This window comes from Siphateles boraxobius, unplaced genomic scaffold, assembly GCF_051911475.1.
Source record: "Siphateles boraxobius isolate OS27281-9 unplaced genomic scaffold, OSU_SipBor_1 26, whole genome shotgun sequence".
NCBI classification, from domain to species: Eukaryota; Metazoa; Chordata; class Actinopteri; order Cypriniformes; family Leuciscidae; genus Siphateles; species Siphateles boraxobius.
Window position 1 is genome coordinate 12,866,881 of NW_027508876.1, and position 25,810 is coordinate 12,892,690.

At 36.6% G+C, this 25,810-nt stretch overlaps 1 protein-coding gene across 3 annotated transcripts in view; it reads right to left on the reverse strand.

Annotated features, from left to right (window-relative positions):
* Window positions 1–14,682: 14,682 nt before the first annotated feature.
* pou6f2 (POU class 6 homeobox 2) overlaps window positions 14,683–25,810 on the reverse strand; it is a 156,285-nt gene continuing 145,157 nt past the window's right edge. For 2 of the 3 annotated variants that reach the window (XM_077244354.1, XM_077244353.1), the window contains 3 exons: window positions 23,371–23,521; window positions 21,600–21,768; window positions 14,683–16,032 (listed from right to left, as the gene is read on the reverse strand). In XM_077244354.1, coding sequence (XP_077100469.1) covers window positions 15,528–16,032; window positions 21,600–21,768; window positions 23,371–23,521 — 825 coding nt within the window. In that variant the 3' untranslated portion in view covers window positions 14,683–15,527. The remainder of the gene's footprint in view (window positions 16,033–21,599; window positions 21,769–23,370; window positions 23,522–25,810) is intronic. The other variant, XM_077244355.1, reaches the window with a different exon arrangement.

Below are 25,810 nucleotides of genomic sequence, written 5' to 3' on the forward strand. Positions count from 1 at the left end.
TCATACTGTTGTCATAACTGTGCTTGACAAGTAATAGGTGATTTGATTAGTTTATGGTTGCTATGGTGGGCACGGGAATCATTCAAATCAAGACTACACCAGAAAGCTGCATGGTAAGTAGCCTGGCATACCAAATCTAACTATTATAAGGACGATAAATCTATAAAAAAAAAAAAACATGCACATAAAAAACTATGCATAATATCTGTCTTGATGGCATCAATCAGAAATAATGTTGTTAGTTTGGTATATGAACATATTTTTTGAAAAAGTGATGTTTTTCTTGGCGGCCCAATTTACCTTAACCCACTGAGGTAAAATGGGCCACATGGTTTCAGCTAAAATGGGCCATCATCTGTGTCACTCACAAACACACATACACATACGTGTGTGTGTGTGTGTGTGTGTGTGTGTGTGTGTGTGTGTGTGTGTGTGTGTGTGTGTTTGTGTGTGTGTGTGTGTGTGTGTGTGTGTGTGTGTGTGTGTGTGTGTGTGTGTGTGTGTGTGTGTGTGTGTCCACATCAGTCCACTGATCTATGCTGTTTTTTAATTGCACATTTGAATATGTGGGTTTGGCACATATGAAACATATGTTTGCTATGTTTGTTTAATGCAGTTTAAATGCCATGTGGCTGTATAAGCAATTGTGTTTTAAAATAAAAATTTAGGATAAATTACTATTTCCCTTTGCAGTTTGACTGGCCCATTTTACTTGAAACAACTGGCCCATTTTACCTGAAACTGCTCATGCAAAAAAAGTTGGCACAGCGTATGTTTCAAGAAATGTAGGGCCTAGATAATTATATTTTATTACATACTTTCAACACAAAATTATCAAAACAGTCATTATTAATCATAAAAACACATGGAAAAGGCATATATGGTATTGTATTATTGTCCCAAGCGATTTACCAAAAAGTGGCCCAATTTAGCTGATATCACCCTATCTAGTGCAATGATGAAATTAGCATATTTTATGTAGGTAATTTTGAAGGCTTTGTACTATTTAGGTACAGTAATTATTTAAAGTCCCACTATGTTACTTTTGGCCCTCTAGCGTTAAAAACAAAACTGCACGCATTTTGCGGAATAACACTACTTTGCTTGTGCTTCGGCTCTGCCCATTAATAAACAAGGTAGGTTACTTCCTTGAAAATAAATTCCAGCACAGTGCTACAGCAAACACAATGAAATGACCCTTCACAGTGAAATGCTTTACAACGAATTCTGTTAAAGAGCTACATATGGCAATTTATCTTTTGAGTAATAAAAACATAATATCCGTGTTGCTTTTACAACATTTCAAATTCTTAATATGCAAGGGTGAGTGATGTAGCTACGCAATTTCCCGCGAAAACCATCCCGGTCTAAAATATAAACACTTATACTACAAGGCTTACCATAGTTAATCAGAGTAAGGCAAAAAAAATAAAAAACATGTTTTGGAAGAAGTAAGCTATGATGATGTATTGAGTATTTAATTATTACATTTTTTTCACAAACAAAGTGACATAGTGTAGGCTACCTTCAAAATATGGAACATATTTAAAACACTTGAACAATTAATGAACAATTATTTTCTAAATAAAACTTAAAATAAAATATATATATTAATTTTTTAGCTAGTAGAATTGCAGAACTGAAAGTGTAGCCTACTCACTAATAGCCTACCTGTATTTGAGGTGAAATAATTAGGAAATTAGTATACATTAGAAGGTATTCAACTATTTAAATGCAGTTCTTAATAAGCATTAATATGTTTTTTAAACATACACAAATCATTTTTAAATAAACAATTACAGATTACAAAAAAACGTTAAAATACATAAAAATAAATATAAACTGAATTTATATGGATTACTTTTTAGAATTTTAACACCAGTTCTAACACTTTATAATGCTTTTAAACCACATTATAGTGGACAGAGTCTTTTTTTTACGCTACAAGTGATGACAAACACATTACTCTCATCAATATTGCATTTTCCCTTTCTTTCCTCTGCACCACAGAGACAAAGAAAAGAGGTCCCTGCTTTATTTTAAGATAGGCTATTCTTCATCTTGCGCTTTAAGGGAACACACAGGAGAGATGCAGGCAGTGGACAAATGCATTTCACCTTGCACAGAGTGCATTTGCAGGAGCCGGACAACAATGGCCCAGAGAATACTCCGGAGGGCCGCGCCGAAGGCCTGAAAATGGATTCCGAGGGGCCTGCGGATCCGAGGCTTTCTGCCGCCACACCTTCCTCCAGCGCCGCACTTTCCCCCTCGCACGCTCTCCCTTCCTCTCTCGCTCTCCAGGAGAGCAAAACAAGCAGCCGGGGCAATCACCTGACACATTTCCATCCAATTTCCACTGCCGAATGTGTTCATTTTCGGCCCTAATGGCATGTCATTTCAGCGGAGCCTTTGGTCAAGAATTAATCCTGGAATCAAAACAGATTTTCCGGGGAGCAATCTTCCATCAAGTATTGATTTTTTTACACTCACAGAGCCTGTACTCCCTAATTTAACCTGACAGCACACTGCACAATGGACTAGAGAGCACCTTGGCGACTCGCAGAGGGAACTCTCTTGCGTTTTCTCTTTCTCTCCTGCTCCCACTTTTCACCCTCTCACCCCCCCCCCCCCCCCCCCCTCCTTTTGAGCTGCTTTTCAAAAAGTCAGGGAGAAAAGGAGAATTTTGAGGAGAGAGGTTTAAAAACCAAAGGACTTTGCAATGGTTACGTGTAAGGATGATGGAGATACAGTCACTGTTTTACCTCTAATTATGCTTTCAAGTGCATCGCATCTGAGGCGTGTAGGACCAAGAAGGGCTCTAGGAAACGGAAAAGAGGTAAATTAAAAGAAAGAAGGAACGAGGGAAAGAGAGAGGAGTGTTTTCCAGGGGCTATCAGGTATCATTATGGGCCTGTTGACATCCAGGACTCTCTGTGCAATGCACCTCTAAGATGTTCTCCTCCTCCTGCAGCCATTTTCTTTCCTTGAGTGGGTGAAAAGGGTTTCATCAGGGGCTGGAGAGGAGGAGAGGAGGGGACAGGAGAGTCCGAATGTTCAATGTGCAGCTGACCACTAATGAGTGGACCCTCCTGAACGGGCTTCATAAAGCCTCGATACTCAACCTGTCTCCTGCGGCAGAGGGTTTCCAGCTCCTTTTGACACTCACTTGTCTCTTGTAGAACAGAAAAGGCATGTTGACAGTGAATCCAATTTCTTAAACAATTAAACATGAAAACTAGATTTTGAAAACATGGGGAATTTAAATAAAGTAGTATTTAAAGTCAGCAAAATCACTTTAGAGAAATTGTATGCATCTCATTATTGTTAATCAAACATCATAACTCTATATTTTCTGGTGATGTATGTCTGACTTAAATCATTTACTCCAATCAACTTCAAGTTCACATTCAGATCTGCTTCCATCCAAACAACAACCAGTGGATGAAACCAAGTTCACGCTCCACATGTTTTTTTTCTTTTTCAATAATCCGTTTCACTGGGAAGTATGTCACAATACGGAAGAAAAGATATGTAAATACTCACTACATTCGTTAAATCATGACTTTAATTAGCATAAACTAACTAATGGAAATCATGGTAATCATTGTGTCATTGGTCAGCCAGAAACATTGTCCTTGACCGTATAAGTATTCTATTTCTGTGATTCCTAGCCTGGGATATGCAGGTGTAGTGTAACCTAAAAAGTTTTAGATGTTGCTGTGGTAAACCAAAAAAACACTTGAAATAAAAATATTAGGACTGTTAAAAGGTTAAAAAAAATTCAAATGTATTTATTTATTTTAATTTTATTAATTTGTTCATTTTTATTTATCATTTTTGTTTGTTTGTTTGTACTGAATGACTTTTCAGAATTATTTTAGGGAGATCCAGTGAATGAGTCAAGTCAAGTCAAGTCAAGTCAAGTCACCATCATTTATATAGCTCTTTTAACAATAAGGACTAACACACAAGACAAAATTTTTTTTTCATATATGTTTCATTCATATAATTTTAGTGACTGCTTATAGTGTGCTTGAGTTTTATTCAGTTAATGACATGAATGGGACTTACAAGCCATAAATAAAAATAAATGTTTTGTGACATGAATGAGAATGAACTGAATTTAATCACTGTGCATACTAAATCACAAGAGCGATGTATTTCTAGAAGAAGAAAAAATACAGGTAACAATTAACTAGAAAATTATGTATAGTAGCATTGCATCCGAGAGCCCATGTTGTTGGTCTCACCTCCAACTTACTGAACGCTAAAGCGCCACTTTAGCTGCTAAAGATAAATGGAGCGGAGGGCAATTGGATCTGTTGTCCCAGTCACATCTCCATCAGCATCAGAGGCAGGGGCATTATTTACCCTGCTGATAATGGAGAGGAGAGATGGACAGAGGGAGAGGATTGGGATGGGAGCCCATCCAATGACACCTCAGACAGGCTGTGAGCATCGGTAATTGCCCCTCCGGAGGCAACAAGGTGTGCACAAACAGGAGAGATGCCTGAGTGGCCATATATTTGTGTATGCGCCTCGGAGTGTGCGTTCAAGGGATACGGCGACAGTTCATTTTCCTTGAACATCGTCCCGCCACACGTCCACTGCTGAGGAGATAAGCCAAGAGAGCACCTCTCCGCTGATGGAAAAACAAAAAGAACAATTTAAAAAGCATCGGCATCAAGCAAACACTCGTGCACATTCACCCACAGCCGAATATTCTCTCACTTTTCCTTTCAGAGTGTCTTGACTGATATTGAACAGTAATCCATTTGAGCTGCTGACATTTCATAATGTTTTCTCCCCTTTTGTCTTCCTTCTCTCTTTCTCTCTCAGGGCAATTTCTGACACTTGGAAGTTGAGCAGAATCGTGTTCCATTGAAGCAAGCCGTAAATATGAGAGGATTCTGCTTTTGAAAAGCAGCGTGAAGTCTAGCGTGAGGATAATTATTGCTTTCACTGCCCTGAACAAATCGATCCAGATACGCTGCATTATGGAGACTTGTGCTTTTAAGAGAAATTGGTCCACAAGACACACTTCGGTTTTTCATAATAGATAAGAAAACAGAGGAAAGGAAAGCAGGAAAGCAGAGTGAAAACAAGCATTGGTGCATTCATCTACCTCATCTTGTGCTAAAGTTCTTACAAATTATATTACATTTCACAGTCATAGGTTTGCTTCATAAAATGTTTTGACAAAATTAGACTACATAGAAGTTATTTGTATTTAGTTGGTATCTGTATTCCTTTAGTCAGGATTTTTTTCCATTCAGCTTTAGCTCCATGTTTGTTCTGAATGTGACTGGCTAACTATACATTGTCTTAGTTATCATCACACTAATAATATAAAACAATAAATTGATGTGAAAATTTAATTTAAATTAATATTTAATTAATTTAATTAACAACAGTAATGTGCCTGGGACAACGTATTGTTGACATTATACAGTAAAACTATTTGATAGAATACTGCATTTGACCAATCAGGAACAAGTATTCTAACAAGAATTGTTGGAAAATTCATAATTTGGCAGGGCCATGAGACATTTTTGTTGGAGATGAAGGTCCATTGTGCATTGTACAATAGCAATAGTATGAAGCACAAAGGTCACAAATGTCAAACTAAGCAGCTTCCAAGTGGCCAATGAGGCAAATGTGTGCCAAAAATGTATCGATGCATGTTAAAGCTCGGCAAACTTGAACCCTGACGTGTTATCTGCAAAGGGAAAATTCTATTCCACCTAATATCCATCAGATGACAATATGTGGCCAGACGAATTTCATTATCGGAAGGTAAATATGACCAGGCCAACCTGATAACTTTGAACTATTTTACGAGTGGGTGAGTTTTTTTAATTATGATTTGATTTGTTGATCGTACGAAAATGTTTGTTGATCGCATGAAAACACACTAGTTTTAGGAAAAACTAAGAATAAAGTTCCACCCCTATCACCACTAGTTTTTAAATCTTAATCGATTTTGAAATCTCATAACATATGGATGTTTTTGAAACAAAAAAGTTTGCTGAATTGCACTACTTGAAAAAATGCATTGCATTAACCCTGCTTGCATTTTAATGCATTGTATTTTTAGGGCTTGCATTTTTATGGGCTGAAATGCAACATGGATGTATTTTTAAGCTGTTAATTTCAATTTAAAACATTTCACACACGTTTTCATTACTACAAATGCAATAATCCATATTCACCTTTCAGATTTCACTTCCAAAATATTAATTCTGTTTAAAATACAACCTTTAATATTCGACAGACAATTTTCGGTCCATTTTCAATTCAACATTTGAGATCCGGGAACGGCAGGAATATCAGTAGATTGCCGATTGATAATCTGCATAGCTGTTAGTCATCCTCACCAGCAGGTGGTGCAAGTGCAGCTGTTGATGTAGAAAACAATAAAGCATATTTGTGATGATGATCAGGGCCAGTATATAGATATATGGAAAAGCTGATAAAGACACAAAAGCTGTGTTTACATTTAAGTCTTCACGGTTACTTCTGTACGAGTAGCTTTCTCTACCATGAACGATGCAAAGCTATGAGTTTGTTTGAGAAAAATATTCATATTTAAAACTTCATTAACTAAAATAACTAGCTTCCGACAGACGGGCGTACACATTGATTTGGTGCATTGACGAACGCGGAAGCACAGAAGATAGAACAAAACAAAACACCAGTCACGAATTAGAAGTCTAAAACGAGATTTTTTGAAGAGAAATGTCTGAGGAGTTTGAGTTCGTTGTTTGAACCGCCAGAGGCATCAAAGCTTACACTACTCCTACATCCTACATTGTCAAGTGTACAAGTGTTACTCTTTTGGCACAAGTCGACTTGCGTAGGCCGTCTGCTGGAAGCTAGTTATTTTAGTTGATAAAGTTTAAAATATGTATATTTTTCTTACACGAACACATCACTTTACTTCAGAAGGCCTTTATTAACCCCCCGGAGCCGTGCACTTTTATGGACTTCAAAACAGAAACAGCCATCCAACAAGCTTGGAAGAGCCAGGATATTTTTTAATATAACTTCGATTGTATTAGTCTGAAAAAAGAATATCATAAACACCTAGGATGGTTTGAGAGTGAGTAGATCATGCTGTAATTTTCATTTTTGGGTGAACTATCCCTTTAAGATTATCATGCCAGCACCTCCATCTCCGTTGTCCACCGAACCCGTACAGCTGCTTGTTGTTTTGCGGATGCGCTTTCTCACTCTCTCATCTCTCTGACAAAGTTAACACACAAACCCGCCTCCCCTCATTCACTTGTTTCATTTGCTCCGGATGATTATTTTTGGTGTTCGACTTCTGGCGGTAGATCTTTTTCCTATTTAGCACCTAAACTTGGGAACAGTCTTCCTAACATTGTCCGGGAAGCAGACACACTCTGTCAGTTTAAATCTAGATCTAGGAGGTGCTGGCATGATCTAGGGTGGTGATGGCGCAGTGGATAAGACACATGCCTTCGGTGTGAGAGACCCGGGTTCGAATCCACTGTGACACACCTATGTGTCCCTGAGCAAGACACTTAACCCTTAGTTGCTTCAGAGGCGTGCGACCTCTGACATAAATAGCAATTGGAAGTTGCTTTGGATAAAAGCGTCAGCTAAATGAATAAATGTAAATGTATAATTAAAAACACATCTCTTCAACCTGGCATACACATAGAACACTATAGATTCCTATTATTCAAATCAGTTAAATGATTATTAGGCTGCATAAATCAGGTCAGCCGGAACCAGGAACACTTCTTATAACACCCGATGTACTCGCTACGTGCTAATGTTAGTCTTTCTGCTTATTCCGAGGTTAACTGTAATCAGCTGGATCCGGGCCGTATCCAGATTAGATGGTGGACCTGCGCCTAGACACGACCACATCGTATCTCTGAAGTATCAACTAGACTCTGCCCTGTGAAGGCCTCATCAACACGACAGCCATCAACGCTGATCCTCAACAAACCCGTCTCCATACGCGTGATGACTCCGGTCTTCAAACAGATGAACTGCATAATATAATGTTCGGTTATGTTGACATAGGAGCGGGGTGATTGTTCAGTTTCGATGACGGGGTGGGGGTGGGGGGGACATGGGGCTTACATGTGCTTTGTGAGGCACAAACGCACATTTGCACACACACGCAAGGTCTCTCGCTCTCTCCCTCTGTCGTGCGCGCGCTACACGGTTTGGAGCTCGCAAGCTCTAGATTCCGGGAGATTTAAACTATTTTGCGGGCATCAGGGAGGTGCTATCAATATGCAGGAGACTCCCGGAATGTCCGGGAGACTTGAGATGTCTGGTTATGTTTTAAGTGAACGTAAACAGTTGAGAAAGAAAACGCATGTGTAAAGCTGGGTGCACAATGTGCAATTTATAATAGTCCTTTGTTGCTTGTCAGACTGTACGAACATGAATTAATGACAACTGAGATCTTACAGTGTGACGGCTTACAGCGATGTAAGCCATGTCACACTGTAAGATCTCAGTTGTCATTAATGTCAGACTGTACGACAGTCAAGACGCGTTAATAAACGGACGCACGCAAGAAAACTTGTCCGGAATTTTACATCAATCAATAACACGTTTGGTGACAGTGAGCTGCATTAATTGCGGGATTGAATTGGTGACTACAAAGAAATCTCTAACATTCATTTTGGTCATGGCTTGTCTTGAAAAAAAGAAGATAATTTGACGGTCGTTGTAGAAGAATTCACACTGCAGGTCTGTGAGTCAAATCTTCTGACAATGCCAGAATTTCATCTGAGGTCAAATTTTATCGCAACGGTCATTAATCGGCTGTCGATGAACATGTCAAACTAACAATCAAAGACTTCAGATTTAACTCTAGGATCAGAGGAGTCTTTAAGGATTTGCAAAATTTGTCTAAGACGGCCAAATCGTGGCCAAAATCGCACACATTTTGAACACAGTGTGTACCCGGCTTAACAATAAAATTGATCTGTGCGTCACGGTCAGGTCAAAGTGACAGCAGCCTAATAAACATGCTGCCAAACTATGAGATAATATTAAAAATATCTATATGGCATTATTTCCCCATGGTATCTATGTAAAAATTGCAGCCAGTGAAAATGCTGAATGGCCTACTTTGGAAAACCACTAGCCAAAGTGGCTGGTGAGCAAAGAAGTTAATGTCAAGCCCTGGTCGTATCATCCCGATTTAAAATCCAAAATATCAAACATGTTTGATATTGTCAGGGCCACCCGATGTGTCCGCGATCAGATCAGAAGGTTTAAGATTTGATCTGTAAACGGCATATATTACCAGATAATCTGGGCTGAGCATCGGAACCGTCCGATGCACTGGACGTTATTTTTTCCCAGAATGTCAGGAGGGGTAAATAATGCATAAATCGGCCTGAAAACCCTGTAGTCTGAGCCCGGCTTAAACCAATCCTCAGTGGAGAGTAAAGGCACCCACACACTACAAGATAATCAGGCCGATTTAGAGCCCAATTCTTCCCTTCCGACAATCCCAGGGAAGGTCTTGATTATCTTGATGGTTCTACAGATTTCCTGTGCTTTGAGGTGTGTTAAGAGTGATTGAATCTGCTCAGAAGAACGTTGGGGCCGCACCAAACTCAGAATATGTACGATAAGAAATGCTGTTGGGGGGATGGGGGGTCCCAGAGTGGAACGAAACGATACCCAATCAGAAAGTGAGGTGACGGAAGACGGAAGCATAACACGACTTCATCCAAACCACCCACCCACAACAACAAAAAAAGCAGCCCAAACAATATTATCGCCATTTCTTCTAGCCTGTCGTCAACCATCCTTGTTTACTGTAAAGTCAAGATTGACCGCGAGAGATTTCGTAAGATTTCCCGTGTTCACATTCAGGAATCCGGTTGTTTGTGAATGGAATCTGTAAGTGTGTGGTGTGCTGTCTTGGTCACCGCTTAGCACTCCACACACTATAGGAACAAAACTCTTAAATCGATTTTTTTTATCATCATGATTGTGGTCTCTCACATTTTGAAAATCTTACAAGAGTTTAAACATCTTTTAGTGTGAGCCAGCCTTAAGCAGATTGTACAAATTCGCCACAGATGCCACTAATTTACCAAATCATAAAATAGTAATGAACTACCATGAGAATGTGTAGCATGCCTTTACTTTTGCAACCCAACGTGGTTTTGGTCAGAAAGCAATGCTTCGGTAAAGTTGAGTCATTATGATCTAAGATTCTAAATCTAATTTTCACCTGGGAATAAACAGAAGGCATCTAGGAATAAAAATGTTGATCAAGATCATGAGGTTTGAGACAAACTTGTAGAGTTCATGCTACTTGAGTTCTGCTGTCATTGAATCAAATAGGCACACACCAAATAAGACATTCTAGGATCATGTTCATTTTTTGATTCCACCCACTCAATTTGTTATGCTGATAACATTGTTTGTAATTCAAAAAATTACATTATAAATGCTAATTATTATGGTTTCAGACTTTTGGACTCCATTGTACATCTACTACACTTCCTTTCAGTGCCCAAGTCACATGAAGAAACTAGAAAACTGGCTTATTTGGCAAAATATCCCTGTAATTGGTTCAAAAATGGAGCTGATGTATTCTCTCCATGTCTTCCAAGTTTTTGAAAAGCTTCTGTCTGAATGCTGAAGTCTATGGTTGCAAAAATAGCGCATCTCTGCACGTTCATTACAGAGCTAATGGCAAATATCATGAAATGGGACACAAAACAAAAGAATACAAAATTTTTTTTTTTTTAAAGGGCTACTTTTAAAAAGAAGAGCAGGAAGGGAAGAAAGGACAGCGCAAACATCTTCAACATCAGCTCTCAGCCTAATGTTAATAATTTATGTTGTGTGTGCTTCTTTATGATTAATATTTATTTATTTACCGCTCTTAAATTTGCCAGCTAGTCAAGCTTCCAAAGACTTCATGGACAAGAGAAGCCGTCACAAACTTCAGAGTTTACTTTCAAAAGCCTTTCAGCAGAGAATGTGCTTTCTCTCTTAGAGACGGCTCATTATTGTTATCTGTTGCAGCAAAGAAATGAAATATTGATGCGAAATAACCCTGGCATGGATTCATTTCTATTGACCCTATGGAAATCTAAATGAATTGCTGCTGACCCTGGAAGCCTGTGGGCCGTCGGTTTGCTTTTAGGTGTGAATTCAGCATTGAAAGCTTGTTTGGCTGTAAGGAGAAAAGCATTTGTGTGTGACTCTTCACTTTATATCAACGATTACATGGAAGGACGGCGCATTACGGAGGACAGAATGAAAGATGGCTATTGTTCAGAGGAAGAGACGAATCATGGGAAGTAAAGTGGGTTTAACATGGTTAAAATAGCAAGACAATGTGTCTTAAAGGATAAATGGGATTGTTTTGCAGAGTGAATGTTTGAAATGTTCACTCTTGTTAATCCAACTCTGTTATGTTATAACGATTTCTGAGGCACCATTTGAACTATATGTGCAAGAAATTTACCATCACTACATGGCTATTATTTGTCATCATCATCATCCAGCATTTAAATGTTTGTTGTTTTATAGTTGTTATATAAAGCTTCTAACCTTTTGTTGTTTTATAGTTGGAGGTTGAACAACCAGCACTATGAGTTGAGAATGGGGTGAATATAAGCTTTCTGATTATGATCCAATAGCCACAGGTCTGGATTTAGGTGATAAAGTTGATAAAGCATGATATGGGATGCTGATTTTTATTAAAGGAAGAATTGAAATTACGCTTACATATTCAGTTCTCCAACTTAATACGTAGGCTAAGTAAAGTGTCCGTTGAATTTCAATAATTCAGCGGATGGAAGTCAATTATTCTGTTTATACCGTGATTACCACACATCAAGATATTGTTCAGATGTTTTATTTCAGAACATTTGTCAGGTTTTTGTCGGTAAAACGCTCTTAGAACCAATGTCTTACGCATCTCATTGCAAGCCTCCATTGCTAATTCCATAACATAATGTTTGAGGTACTGTAGTAACATATGATTGAGCCAATGATATGCAGGTACAGTATGTGTGCGAGAGAGAGAGAGAGAGAGAGAGAGAGAGAGAGAGAGAGAGAGAGAGAGAGAGAGAGAGAGAGAGAGAGAAAAGTGAGAAAGAAAGTGTGCTTTCATAGATAATAAAAGGTCATTTAGTGGAAAAAAATAAGGACATTTATATCCTATTGTTAGTGATATATGTTTGCTTTGATATTGTTATTTGTTATTGTGTGTTTTGGTTCTTTTGCTTAAGACCTTTGAAATAAATATTTTATATATATATATATATATATATATATATATATATATATATATATATATATAAACTAACAATTATTTTGTTGAGGTGATATGGAACGGTAATGTGGTCAAAAGACCTAGAATTACTTCATAGCTGCACGTTTACTGGAAAATAATTGGACACCTTAAATTCATCAACCAATAAGAATCAAGCATTCAACAGCCTTGTGGAACAGCTCTATGTGTTGGCCTATGGGATAATGTCAGCCACTGAGGAGTCAGGGATCTAGTGTCATTTTTAAGTAATTTACTTTACCATAATTATCGAATAAATCTGTGCAATATTGATTTAAACTGAAATGATTTAATCATACCTTATCTTAAAGCTTCCCCTAAAAAAAGTCCAATCCAATGTAAAAAAAAAACAATAACAACAAAAAATAGCATAGCGACAAGTTTATGTGCAACAAATATTTTGAGACAATAAAACAGAGTTGACTGATGTACAAACAGCATTGCCATGAAAGAATAAAATATCAGAAAGCGGAATGCCACAATGAACTAATCAGAATCAAGTATTCAAGAGAGTTGTGTAATATTAAATATCATTGAGTATTCACTTGCTTGGTAAAAGAGGATTTAATACCCTCTGTATATTCTTCTTTTAATTCTGGCACTAAACTTTAAAACAGGATTTTTAAGACCATGAAATGTGAATTAAGTAAACTTTGTTTCTTCTACTTTGTTCTGCTGTGTAAAATATTCTTCAGTAAGAAATGCAGCCATTGTGTTTCATCTCAAACAATTGTTTATTATTATTATTATGGTACAAATTAATGTGACAGACTTGAAGCTGTTAAGAAATACACAAAGTGCAGCTTAACTGACCGAACAGATATTGCTCTATATAATACATACAGTTTTCAGTCTATAAAATTTAAAGCATCCTTAGCAGGTTAAACAGCTTTGGTTTCGAGGTCTTGAGAGTAATAACAACGTTAACATTTCAAACTTGACTGTGTGTGTGTGTGTCTGTGTTCTTCAATAAATCTTAAAAGATTTTCCATCATCTTTCGAAAACAATTGAGTTGAACCACAAAGTTTTCTTTGTTCCCCATTTATACAGGGCAATTCCAGGCAATCAAACTCAAAAATGTATCTTACATAGTGAAAGGGGATAAACAAACATAAACAATGCAGAAACTAAACAATAAAAAAGAAGAAAGTCATGAAACTATGTCTGCTCTATACACGTGACCCTGGAAAGCACATCGGAAAGAAAAGCAGGTGAGAATCAATCTATGACGGTCATAAAAACTACTTACAAACATATACACAAGTCCATTATGGTTTGTTGTGAACCTTTGCAGAAAAGTATCATGTTATGACATTGCTCACTACTTAGCAGGACAGTGCTGAGGTAATTTATGATATACTCCATTTAATCAATTTTCTTCAATCAGTTACATATTTCAAGATTGTCAACGACATTTAGCCATTTCTCTGTACAATGTGCATATAACTATTGAGCTTTGGTCCAGCATTGAAAAGATGAGCAAAGGCAGAACGCAGATTTTTGTCTCTTGGTTTTAATTTTTGGTTACAGCTTCATATCGTAAGCATGTATACCTTAAGACGTCCTGTCTCTGCAACCATACAAAGATGCCATGCTTCTGAATTTATGAAAATGAACGAGCTGGGAGAATGTCATATTATACAATACGAGTTGAGTTTAGTATAATTTTTCTGGACAATTTTTCTGTAACTACATTTGAATAAATACCTCAAAAGATTTTCTTTGTTTTTGCCATTTTCTGTTCATTGCTGATAGACAGATACAGACTGAATTAAATAGCAAAATTGTATAGGAAGAAATATCAACAGTATCGTTACTAAGTAGTTTTTTGATATCTGTGCTTGAGTTAAATATATAAATGCTATACAGCTAACCAATTTTAATTTAAATTTTTAATTAAGCAAAGTAAACAGATTTTAATTTATCTGTAAACGGACACCTTTTTATTGTTTTTGTCTTTAAGTATGAAGTGATACAATATAAGAATTATATTAAAAAAAAGAGACGAGAAAATAATTCATAAAATTACTGTAAATGTAACCGGAAGATTAGGCTGTAGGTTTGTATGATGGTGTATTTGGGACAATGAATTATTTGTTATATTAAGGTTTATATTCAGTAAAATGTTTGGCTTACAAAATGAGCATCTTCCAGTCCTTTCTTCCATCTGAGCAAGTCTTTCTGACTGACACAATGGAGTTTTTGCACAAAGCCAAAAAAAACAAACCTTAAGCACCAAAAATATTTAAAAGACATGAGGACAAAAGTTAACTTGCATAACCCAAGTGAAATAAAGTAATTCATCTCATATATATATATATATATATATATATATATATATATATATATATATATATATATATATATATATATATATTTTTTTTTTTTTTTTTTAGTTGAGTGTGACAAAAAATAAAAACATCCAATCACATGAATAAAAGGGTTTGAGAAAGGTTCGGGCCAAGGTATGACACAATGTCCTTGTTCTTTGGCTAGGAGGCTTTGGCAAAACCGTAAAATAGCTTTAATCACAGCTGCAACGAATGTGGATATCTATGGTATGTTCACTGAGAATCTCTTTGCAAAATATTCCTCCCAAATGCAGTCTTTTTGACAGATGCCTTAATGTTTATGAACAGAGTGGGATGACACAGTTGACAATGGCCTTATATGGACAGCAGAAACGTGACAATAAACTTCTCAAAGATATTTTTTTGAACTTGTGATTTCAATTTGGTGACAGATTACCAGAAATATTTACATAAAAACCCAAGAGATAAAATAAGACAAAAATTCAATGTCACACCCACCAACCCCATCACACAAATCATTTTCTTTCTTTCTTTCTTCTTTTTTTTTTTTTTTTTTAATTTTCCCCCCGTAAAAATGTAAAAATGTAAAACACATTTACAATTAAAAAACCTCAGGAATCAGATGCAACAAACTTTGGTAAGTAGTTTCTTAACCATCCTTGATTTAAATATGATCCTTGTTCTTAATTCCTCACACACGGTTAATGAATCAGTACTTTAACTCTCTTTTTTCTTGACTTTTTTGGTTTTTGCTTTTGTGATGATAACACTGACAATATTTCTTTTTGTCTTTGTCGACAGTTCATCCAGTCGATGATGCATCGGATACTAATTGTCCAGGTTTAAGTCCACATCAGAAGTTTCGCCATCGGTGCGTGTTTGCCTCATCGAGCTAAGGATGTTCTTCCATATTATCGACCAGAGGGTCCATTGGTGCGATCGGCCCGAGCTCGGGTGGTTTCAGCCTCTTAATAGTGTTTTTCAACGCTTGCCTCTTATTGCAGAACCAGACGCGCACCACCTCGCGATCATAGTTCAGTTTCTCTGCGATTTCGGTCATCTCCTGACCGGAGGGGTGAGTATTCTTCTCGAAGTGGCTGTTGAGGATTTCCAGAGCCTGCGGCGTGAAAGAGGTCCGCCGCTTGCGCTTTTTGGAGGGCTCGCTGCCGATAAACTCGGTCAGGTTCTGCATACCAGAGCGATGGCGGGCTTCCGCCTCGGCCATCCAGCGCTCCAGCACGGGCTTAATCTTCTGGGCGCTTTTTGGGGTGATGTCCAACTTCTCGAACCTGGCAGGATATAAAAGGCCAGGGTTCAGTTTGCCTGTCAGACTGCTAGCTATAGTGTTCTCTTGGGCTTCCTGTGGTAGGAAAAAGTGGCTTCTCAGGATGGTGTGTCTGGGGGAGAATTGAGAGAGAACAAGCTTACTCAAGTGCCCAGACCGGGTGAGGGGTTTCCTGTCTGACCCAGTTGCTCAGAAGGGGTCTCTTGGTCCAAGCCGCCAATGGGACAGAGAGTTTCATGGCCTCTACTGCATTGCTTCAGCTGTTATGTGCTGGGAAACAAATGAATCTAAGCCCAAAGAGCTCGTTTTTGCACTCCAGTACATCAAATGTTCCTTCATATGATGCTTTTGTTGACTCTCTGTACCCATGATGCATTGAACCAAGAGGACTCTTCCACGGGCCGGTCCAAATACAAACAAGCACCTGACTAATATCATAAAGAATGAATTCATTTATTTGCCTTCTCTAGCTCCTCTGTACAATCAAAGCCACAGATGGCATCACATATGATTAGGAATTCTCTTTTCTGCAAGAGATTTTAATACATATTGTCAAATGGATAACACAAGCATGCAATAAAACATTAAAAGCATTATTAATTCACAAATGGTTTAAATTATTCACTCAAATGCACACAAATTTGAATACACTTCTAAAACTTCTCCGTCTTCCTCAAGCAAGCCTGATGCTCATTTAATGTTTAATGTTAATACATTTTCACCTTCACTTTTGAATATGTCTGCAAGTTTGGGGTCTCCAGGGAGGTAAATCAGTCTAATATTTAGGTCTTACTTGGCAATTGAGGTAGCAACTTTGCTTTCTGAACAAAAACAATAAGGAAAAATTTGTCACGGTACTTGTTTTACACTTGTTCAAACTCCGTATTTAAAAAAAACAGCTACATTTCACACAGCAGCTACTTGAGCTGCAAGAAAGTAAAGAAAATGCCTGGTAAAAGGTTAGTACGCTATGTGGCTCTTTATTTGGGGTTAGACTGAACTATGGGAATTGTTTTGAAGAGATATAGTTTGGATAGATATACCGGTAGTATACAAGCAGTTTATGTGTCTCTTATAGCATTAAAAACTGGTGGGTCAACAACTAAATACGGGTTGGTTGTGAAAGAAACTAATCATATGCCATACCAATTTTTTATTTTGCATTATTATTTAGAATTACATAATTGTATATATTATAATCATCATTATAAAATAAATGTGGTGCGTCTCTACAGGATGTTCAATGTAAAACCCCTTGAGAAGCACTGATACTGATCTACAGTCTGTATAACCAGCTACAGAGTATACAGTTACAGAAGAACCATAAAAGAGCTTTTGTCTCCAAAGACTCCACTGAACGTGGAGATTTCCAGGTGTGTCTTTAATGGGGAGATGTTTCAGTGAGTTCCCTGACCTGCGCTCCTATCCGACACATGGACATCTGTCAGGCAGACAGAGAAAAGCCCAGCTAAGGGAGGCGAGAGAGGTGAACTACTGCTCTCTGAGACAACACACAGCCTCTCTTGGTCCTGAACTCCTGGACAGGCTCCTGTGAGGAGGCCTTTGATGGAATCTTAACTGGCATTTGAAAAGGAGCCTGAAGCGGGGGCAAAGGCCCTCGCTCTCCCAGGTCCTCAAACGAAAATAAATTTTTTTCAGAAGGGAGATGAGTGACAGCACCCTGTTAAAGCCAACTGAGCAGGAAAAAGTCCAGGCATATTGAGATGCCGACTTATTTAAAGTCATGTATTATTTAATTTCTTAATTTTGGATCCTGTTCACTGCAGTAACACCAGAAATAAGTGAAATATTTCAGCTCTGGTTGGATAGAGACAGCGGGGATATAATAATGCTAATGCAGAATCAACTGGTTTTAATAGTGACTACATTATTTTATTTTTTAAGAAAAAAGGGGGGGGGGATAATTGTAATTGGTCAGTTATTTGTTGACAATAATTCAAATCGTACATTCATTTCATAATTGTGATAAGGTTTTGTGATATTTTGAGATCTGACTCAAGCAATATTAGCAATATATTTCTTATATCAAAAAAATATTCTTATGAAATATTATTATAATTTAAAATACTGTTTTCTATTTTAATATATTTTAAAATGTATTTATTCCTGTGATGGCAAAGCTGAATTATTAGTCTTCAGTGTCACATGATCCTTCAGAAATCATTCTAATATGCTGATTTGCTGCTCAAGAAACGTTTATTATTATTGTCAATGTTAAAAACAGTTGAGCTGCTTAACATTTTTGTGGAAACTGTGAATTTTTTTTTCAGGATTCTTTGATGAATAGAAAGTTCAAAAGAACAACATTTATTTGAAATAGAAATCTTTTGTAACTTTATAAATGTCTTTACTTACATATTTTTTGTATTCATTTAATTCACCCTTGCTGAATAAAAGTATTAATTTCCTTTAAAAATGGGCATTGACACCATTATATGAGAACTGAGCTGAGCTGGACGATGACATTACTGTTTTCTTCAGAGTGATTAATTTAGTTCATATAAATGAACTAAATTTATAACTTTTTACAACAAAAATGAACCATCAGTGAACTTAAGATGGACTATGACACTATTTTCTTCTAGATCTGCAGCAGAAACAAAATGTTGCATTATTTTCCTGTTATCACTGTAAAGCTGATTTGAAACAATTTGTATTGTAAAAAGCGCTATAAAGGTGACTTGACTTATATTTTTGAACAGAAATATGTATATAGTTTCCGACTCTTATAATTAATACATGGAATTGACTGTAATAACAGTTACTTTTCAAGGATGTTTGATTTAATGAATGTATATGTTACAATTCTCTCCACTCTCCCCATTTAAAAGATGTCTGGAAATGTTTTTTGAGGCGAATACAGAGGACAGTCTTGAGACAGAAATGAATCAAAAGACAGTGGGAAAGTAGGTGTGATTAAATATATATACAGTCATGTTAAGCAGCTCTTCTGCCCAATTTGTCGTGCAAATTATAGATGGCAGCTTTGGAGCCTGAGACATGAATCATTGATGTGAATCCAGTGTTTCGGTGTGGATTAATGTTGTAAATCCACCCAGCTTAAAAGTGGAAAAGCGATTCCCATCTCGCAATTATGTGATGATATGACATCTTATGAGCGTCTGTGTGCAACGGTGCATGCAAAACAGAAAAGGCTGTGAACCGTGCCGTATAAAATCTAATTTGTGTGGTGTATTTAACTGATTTAAATAAATGAGGGAGCAAATGACTTTAATAATATGATTTAGATTGTATTGCATTCTTAATAATATGTTATTCTCAATAAACTGAGTATGTCAAACGTGTATTTTATGATTTCATTCCATTGATGCCATATGCTTCACATCAGTCATAAGGCATCTGGATTCTCCGGGCTTTAATAATGACCCCTGTCTCTGATCAGTTTGACGATGCACCTTTTTGATTGTTCAGACGAACCAATAATGCTTTTATCCGCTGTGAACTATGAGATCGGACAAGATAGAGACATCTGTCAGGCCGAGTTTGACTGAGCAAAGACAACAAGAGCCCCAAGAGCTCACACACTCACAAGCGAAAGCACGTTCACCTCTTTCCCCTCTTGTCTCTGCTGATGTTAACTAAACTAAAGCATGTGAAGTCTGCCTTTAAAGCCAAAAACACTCTGCACACTGTCATGTCCAATGTCATACAAATGAACAAATAATGGGAAAAAAATCCCCCTTCCTTACTGACGAGATGAAAGGACGCATATAGAGAAAAACATCACATCACCTGTTTATTTTGGAAACTAATGGCTTTTAATGTATGCTATAAATCTAAATAATGCATGCGGCTAAATATTTCATGCAGGATTTTTAAGACTTTCTGCACTAGTTTGAAGCTTCATAAGGAATTCCCGCACTCTCCCCCCACCAAGCAATTTCAGGTTTTATCGGTCGCTCGTTGCTGATATGATGAAATTTTAACAAGCGTGCGACAGCGGCATGTCAGATAAACACAAGTGTCTCATCAGACAAACTATAAGCCTTTTACAATCCTATAAGCATTAAAAAGCACATGCAGACATTGTGCGATAAGATTAGAGTTCATTCAAACAAGGAATTTTATTTCAAGTGGTAATTAATGTGTCTTTATTATCTAGAGTATCGTTCATATTGCTCGTTCACTTTCAATTACTTTCTAGAGTATTACAGGTACAACTCCCATGTTTTTGTTGTTAGAAGTATTATAAATGTTAGATATACGGATAACAATGTATTACACAATTCAAATAATACATGGTAACAATTTATTTTGGTCCGTTTTAGACATTCTATAAACTATAAATAACTTTGCAATTACATGTCAAATACCAGTACTTAGAGGATTAGAAGACTGTCTGCTTAATACCTGCTAACACTTTAATTTGATGGTCCCCCATTCTACTCACTATAAGTACCTTTAACCTACTATAGTCTACTAATACTCTAATAAGAGTTACTTGACATGTAGTTGCAAAGTTACTTACGTTTCAAGTAGAATGTCTAAAGTGGACTATTGAAATGAAGTAACCAAATACATTGTTTTAAATTATATTCAAATAATTGTAGTAAAATAACAACTAACTGTAATTACCAAAAAAATTTAATATTTAAATATTCTTATTTTGTAAATAATTTGTAAACTGCATTCATGAAGCTCAACAAGAAAAAAACCTGCTAAAACATATTTTGTTAAAACATATTTTTCTTTAATTTATGTGAAATCGGTTTATCCGTACCTGCAACTCAACATTTGGAACCAAACAAGTTAGCTTGAGTTTGAGTCAACAGAAAAGTTTTGGATCTATCATTGATCATGCACTATAGGTTTTGTGCTTTATCCTTTCTTTTCTTATTCTTATTTATGTCTAATATTCTGTGTGATAAGATATTGTGCATCCTTTATAAATGTAATGTAACATCACATTTGTCCGTTTGTTGGTGCAAATTGTTCCCTGATGTATACAGTAACTACTGAACTCCTAAAAATGCACACACACACACACACACACACACACACACACACACACACACACACACACACACACACACACACACACACACACACACACACACACACACACACACACACACACACACACACACACACACACACACACACTAGCGCTCTAATGATGATGTTAAATATTTAATTTACTCATGCTACATAATGTCCTAGTTTAGTTTGCGCTGTGGAATAACACGTTTTATTAAAAGTCCTGTCAAGTTCCTTTCAGCTAAATGTCATGTGAATACATGGCATTGGACCTTAGAAATTATTAAGTGGTTTAAGTGCTTCTTGTAATACCTAAGCTGATGTATTTTACATTAGTAACTGAATCTTTTCATATAGACCATGCAAAGATGAGTGGAGACGGGCACAGACTGGAATAAAATTAATGTTTAACATCTCTCTTTAACATCTTAATTATTTGTGATGAAATATAAATTGGGTACTACTTGTATGTAAACCCAGGTTTATTTTCTTTAATAAAAGGCTACTTTACAATAATATAATATAATATAATATAATATAATATAATATAATATAATATAATATAATATAATATAATATAATATAATATAATATAATATAATATAATATAATAGTTTTTTTTTTTAAAGTGCACTTTGATCTGTTTGGTGACCTCCATACCTGCAGATGGCAGACTGGCTGTAGGCTGGTCCTTCAGTTGCACTGAGAGCCTGTCCCACCTGAGTTTGAGTCAGACCCAGAGACAGCCGGCGAATTTTAAACGCTTTGGCGAATTCTCGAATCTCCTCCAGGTTTACACCATCCACCTCACTGGGTGCAGTCTGAGGGTCTATAAAATAGAAGAGAATAGAATAAAGCTGGATTCACACACTAAATGCAGAACTGAATATAAGTGTTATAATATGACTTTGACAAAAATTACATTAAAATAGCTTCCATTCCTGTGTATTTTCCAACCATTGACTGATTTTTCTTAAGATAAGGTTTCTAACTTACAGCGTTGTGTAACATTAAGGCTGAATGCCAGTGAGAATAAAATCAACACTACATTGAATAATGCTTGTATTAGGCACTTCCCAAATGAGTGCTTATGTAAATAGCATTCTAAAATGCCTTTCTAAGCAATGCATATTCATTTTTATGCCAAGTTCTTTTTTTTTTTTTGCTAAGACATTTAGCAATGGAAGACAGAGGTATGCAGAGGTTCGATTTCAATTTGATTCATTTAGCAGCTTTGCACTTCAGGCTTTATAGATTCAAGATTTTATTTTGTGCATTTTAGCTTAATAAAATGTGATTGGGCATTATACATCACTGCCAGGTGTTCTTACATTCTGCTTACATAAGAAAAATTTGGCCGACTAAATAATTCATGGACGTCATTATGAATTAATTATTAAAAGAATCCATCAGCCATATTTAAAGTCAAAATCTACTGAACCAGCACCCTGTCACACCCCATATGCAAATTAGTTGTTGAAACCTGAACTTGCTCCCATGCAATATTGAAAATTCCTGTTACATGAAGCAGTTTTGTCTTTTTGACCACATAATAATGATTTATGACAAATTGTAATGGCACATTGCCTTCTGCCATGTTATTATTCATTGCTGATCCATTCAAATGAATTCCTTTTTAATAATACTGAAGAATTTGACCCTAAAAGGACAACCTTGACTCAATCATGTAATGTCTTAACAAAGCCCAGCAGTGTGATTTGATATTGCTATCATAACATCCACCTCATTGAATAAAATACAAAAAAAGATTTGCCAAATGCCAAATGTGTACGGTCCTTGAAAATTTGGCATGTATTCCATCTGAGCTGAATGTGGTGGCTGTGGGGTCAGTCAGACTTTTTCCCCCCTCCATTCAAAACATGTTCTGGGGAATTAACGTTAGCCAAGGACATCGCGACAAACACAATCTGGCATGGAGAGCTGCACAACGGCAGTAAACTGATGAAATGAATTGAGAATGCTAAAGGTAGTGTCTATGTTTTGAACAAAACAAAAAAGAGGGGAAAAAATGAAAACACAAACAAAGTCCATTGGTTATATCCACAGCAAGTTGATCAATGGAAACTTCCTGTTTATTGAATTTAAAACTCCACTGCAGATGGTTTTAGGCCAATTGGCTTTGACAAATGAGAATTTATCTAAGTAAAACAGTTTTTAAAAGGGCCGCCGTGGCTCTGACAGGCTTGGAGGGAGTGATTTATTTGTGGTGCTTCTGGAGGCCAAAGCCGTTCTAAACACAACCTTCCTGCATTAGGTCTACAATTTGGTCAGCTAGATGACCGAATCAACTAAAATCTGATAAAAACTGAATGAAAAGGCAGCATATTTTCATTAACAATTATATAAAAACTTTAAAAAAAAAAAAGTAAAAGTGGACCAGCAAACATGCAGAGATACAGTGCACACTCACTGCTGACTAGCTGGCCCACGCTGAGGGCCGAGGATGAGGATGTTGAGGAGGAGGAAGAGGCCTGGCGGAGAGGGCTCTGGCTGTGGGGCATGCGGAGCAGACTTGGCTGAGACACAGGAGGAGCCTGTGAAGTCTGGCCGGCCTGTGGCAGCTGTGGAAAAACACACATGTTGAGTTGCACACTCTAGGAGAGCACAATATACACTCTACTGTTCAAAAGTCAGTGTGGTCAGTAAGATTAATCATTTTCTCCACCAAGGACATGTTAAATTGATAAAAAGTGACAGCAAAGACATTTATAATGTTACAAAAGATTCCTATTTCAAATAAATGCTGTTCCTTTGAACCTTATATTCATCAAAGAATAATGGTGCTGAAAATTCAATTACACCATCACAGGAGTAAATTACATTCAAAAATATTTTCAAAAAGAAAAGTTACTTAAAATTTTTATAATAATTCACAATCTTACTGTTTTGACCTTATGTTTGATCAAATAAATGCAGCCTTACAGAAGAGACTTATTCAAAAGTTTAAAACAATCTTGGTACCATGGTAGATGTTCAAAAAACATGGCATTAAAAGGAATAGTTAAACTCAATTGACAGCATTTGTGGCAAATTCATTTTTACATCCTTTGTTATGAAAAAAAGAAGCAAAACTGAGTGAGGCACTTATAATGAAAGTTGGGATATAAAAGTGATATTGATTTCACTTTATTTTATTGGTACCTTTAACACATTCTGTTTTCTATAAGTAACGTTGCACCTACATGTCTACTAACTCTAATTAGAGTGTTAGTAGAGTATTAGTAGACTGGTAGGGTTAGAATAAGTTGGCATGTATCTGCAAAGTTACTTATAGTCATTAGAATGTCTGTTGGGGGACCAACACAATAAAGAGTTTGCAGATATTAAGCAGACAGTCTACTAATACTCTAATGAGAGTTAGTCGACATGTTGCAAAGTTACTTATCAACAGAATGTTCAAAAGAGACCGTCAAAATAAACTGTTACCATTTAAAAAATAAATAAAACCATTAATTAGTCTGTTTAAATTCTCTGCATTTTTTAATGCCGTTACTTTCAGTGCGTTCAAAATCGCATACTGAGTAGGTACTACATTTATTTTTGAACTTACTTTGAGACAAAATGTATGTTCTATATAGTATGTTTATGGGTAGTATGAATAGAATTCAGACATTCTACATCCGCCATGTTGTTACTGTCATGTGACATATCAGCATCACTTGCGCCGCTTCACTTCCATTCATAAATCATCTCCAGTGGCCTCATGGGATAGAAAAGGGCCCGTTTAATGAGCACTTGAGTTCAAATCCGGGTATTTCTTGCCTACTGTTTTTCGAATATGTATTATATGTTCTTTAAATGTTCATTATAATGATTTTGATACTTATATTTTCAAACTCAAATCACATTAACACATTGTTTAAGTCTTGTGGCTATTCTATTGAAACAATGAGTACTTTAATATTCACGGATAGGCCCCATTTAGTTTTTCTTTTGTAAATAGCTAATATAATAGTAAATGGTTACATTTATAAAATTAAAAATACATTTTTGTTTTAATCAAAGTTACATCACAAGTGCTGTTTGTTGAAACCGGAATCTTTATTTTTAAGATGGTTCCCTGTCCGAAAAAGCGTAATAATATAGTCGTTCTAGGCGTTTTTCTAGTGGCGATATTTGCATTTTTTTTCTTTTTTTCTTTCTTTTTTTCTCAGGTTTATTCAGAACAGCATCACAATTTTTTACATAAAATCTGAACATGAAACTACAGAGAATAAATTAAAGAGGCTATTTGAGTTTTAAGAGATAAAAGATTTTTGTCCTGTGGTTGTTTACTAGGTAAAACTGTTGAGTCTGTTTATTAGAACGAGCAAATCTAGACTCGTCTGCTTGTTTATTAGAGATGAGAGATGCGGACCGGTGGAGATGCTAGAGGTTGCTTTCACTCCCCATGCAATTTCTCATTCAACACGGCTGTCAGATACTTTCAAGTACACAAAAGAAACGACAGCGTCTGGCTATTCAGCACCGAAACCTTAACACGAAAAGGAAAACACACATATTTACTGAGCCCAGAAATCAAAATTATGTGGCTACAATATGAGTCATTATTATGGGCAATGTGGCATGACTGCGGCACCATACATTTTCATGTTTTATGCACCATCGAGCGCCTCTTGTAGATGCTGCATCTCCACTCTTCAAGAAACAAGCGTCTCATCTGTCTAAAAGTGGGTTGGCTTCTCTCTGCTGTTCTCTTGCACTATTAATTCTCCTCTGTGTGTTTGTGCGTGAGTGTGTTTTTCTTTGGATGCTGAAAGATGTCAGTAGTGTTGCACACACTGTCAGAACTGTTGACAGGTCTGTGAGAATTACCGAGCTTCGGTGGATCTCTCTGCCGCCACCGTGTT